Raw genomic sequence first — 1,695 nt, forward strand, 5'->3', positions numbered from 1 at the left:
CAAATCCGGAATTGTGCTCTTCAGCCTGTTTTGGAGTTGGAGAAGGAAACCAATCCAACTTTTCAAGTGTGACACTTTGCAGACATAAAGGATTTTTTTCCTCCTATAAAAGCAGTCCTTATTGCACCCACACAACAGCAGCAAAGACATCTACTTACCTTTCCACATCATGAAATCCAACAACAAAATAATGTTCGCTCCTCTTACAAAATTAGGCTGCGCCTGTAGTGCCTCTTTCTCCTCCTTTTCTCATTTAATGTGCATTGGCTAATAATCTCCAGGCCTGTATCAACACCTTCTTTTGTCTTGGCAGAACACTCCAGGTAAGCATATGCCCCTATCCTGGCAGCTAAAGCTTTTCCTTCTGTAGTGTTAACTGGCTCGTTGCCTGGAGTAGTTAGTTTCTTCTTAATACCTTCATCACCCCTTAGTTCTATCTTGGTAGCCACCAGAATAATAGGTACTGTGGGGCAGAACAGTTTGATTTCTGGAACCCAAAAATCGAGGATGTTTTGCTGTGAGTCAGGCCTGTCCACAGAGAAGCACATTAAAATAACATCGGTGTCCTTGTAGAACACTGAGCGGAGATTTCAGTAACTGAATTCATTCTTTCCTGCCACATCGAAGACAATTAGTTTCATCTCCTTCCCATCTACCTCTGTGTCAGTGGTGTAAGTGTCAAACAGAGTTGGCTCGTAGGACTTGGGAAGGTGTTCATGATGCAGAGCAAAGAGAAGGCATGTCTTACCACAGTGGTCATCTCCAATTACAGTTAGCTTTCTCCTAGGAGCAGCCATCCCTTGAAAACCAAGATGAAGTACCAAACGGATTATTCCCATGCTGGGTTTTTTTTTTAGCTTTTGTAGTGGGTAGAAGGAGAAGAGAAGAGAAATCCCATTAGTTTGGAATTCTTCCCCTTATCTCTTTTTTTTTCTCCATACACCTGTCTTACATTCATTCCCTATTTATTTCCCCTTTCAATTTCTCTGGTATCAGAATCTTCTGAAATTGTGAGCATCTTGCTCTTAACTATTTTTATAGATCAAAAAATGAAGGTATAAACCAAGTCTGGATGTAACCAAGGTTCCTGCAGTGCCCTGTATTTCTGTTTTATCATCTCAGACATTGTTTATTGTCAGTGTTCAGTCCATAACAGATTTCATTTTCCAGATTGAATGACTTAATTTTGTGAGTATAAAACACTGTACTGAACAAATATCCAAATAGGTTTTACTGACTACATTTTTCCTGCCATGGTCTCCTCGCAGAATTCTACCAGTGGTGATAGCTATCTTGTGTGAGTCCATGCTGCTTTTGCTCATAGATCTGTTGTCATGTGGGAGTTAAGAAAGTGTTCTCAGTCTTCATATATTTACAGTTAATTTATATGAGATAGAAGTTTGTTAGACTTACAGGATCGTAATTTCCAGCATCAACCTTCTTCTCTTTCTTGATGTTCAGTATTAGACTGGTTTCTTCTAATATTGTTGTGGCCTCATCTTCCTCAGATCACTCGTTTCCCTGCAGAGAGAACTTACCACCATTCTTCAAAGACTATCATGATGGCCACAGTATTTAAAGGAATAGGTTGATGTTTCTTAATACAGCCAACCAATCTACAAAGAGAAACTGATGACATCATTGTTTTTTAAAGAAACCTACTTTACTGGCAATAAAGTGGAAGTTACACAATTC

At 39.4% G+C, this 1,695-nt stretch overlaps 1 protein-coding gene across 1 annotated transcript; it reads right to left on the reverse strand.

The window, feature by feature from the left end:
- Positions 1 to 203: 203 nt before the first annotated feature.
- Positions 204 to 797, reverse strand: LOC104258787 (ras-like GTP-binding protein RHO). Its single transcript, XM_009813979.2, is given in 1 exon segment — positions 204 to 797. A coding segment is annotated over 1 exon segment (594 nt).
- Between the last annotated feature and the right edge of the window lie 898 nt (positions 798 to 1,695).

The sequence above is a fragment of the Gavia stellata genome, chromosome 2 (genome assembly GCF_030936135.1).
Source record: "Gavia stellata isolate bGavSte3 chromosome 2, bGavSte3.hap2, whole genome shotgun sequence".
NCBI lineage: Eukaryota > Metazoa > Chordata > Aves > Gaviiformes > Gaviidae > Gavia > Gavia stellata.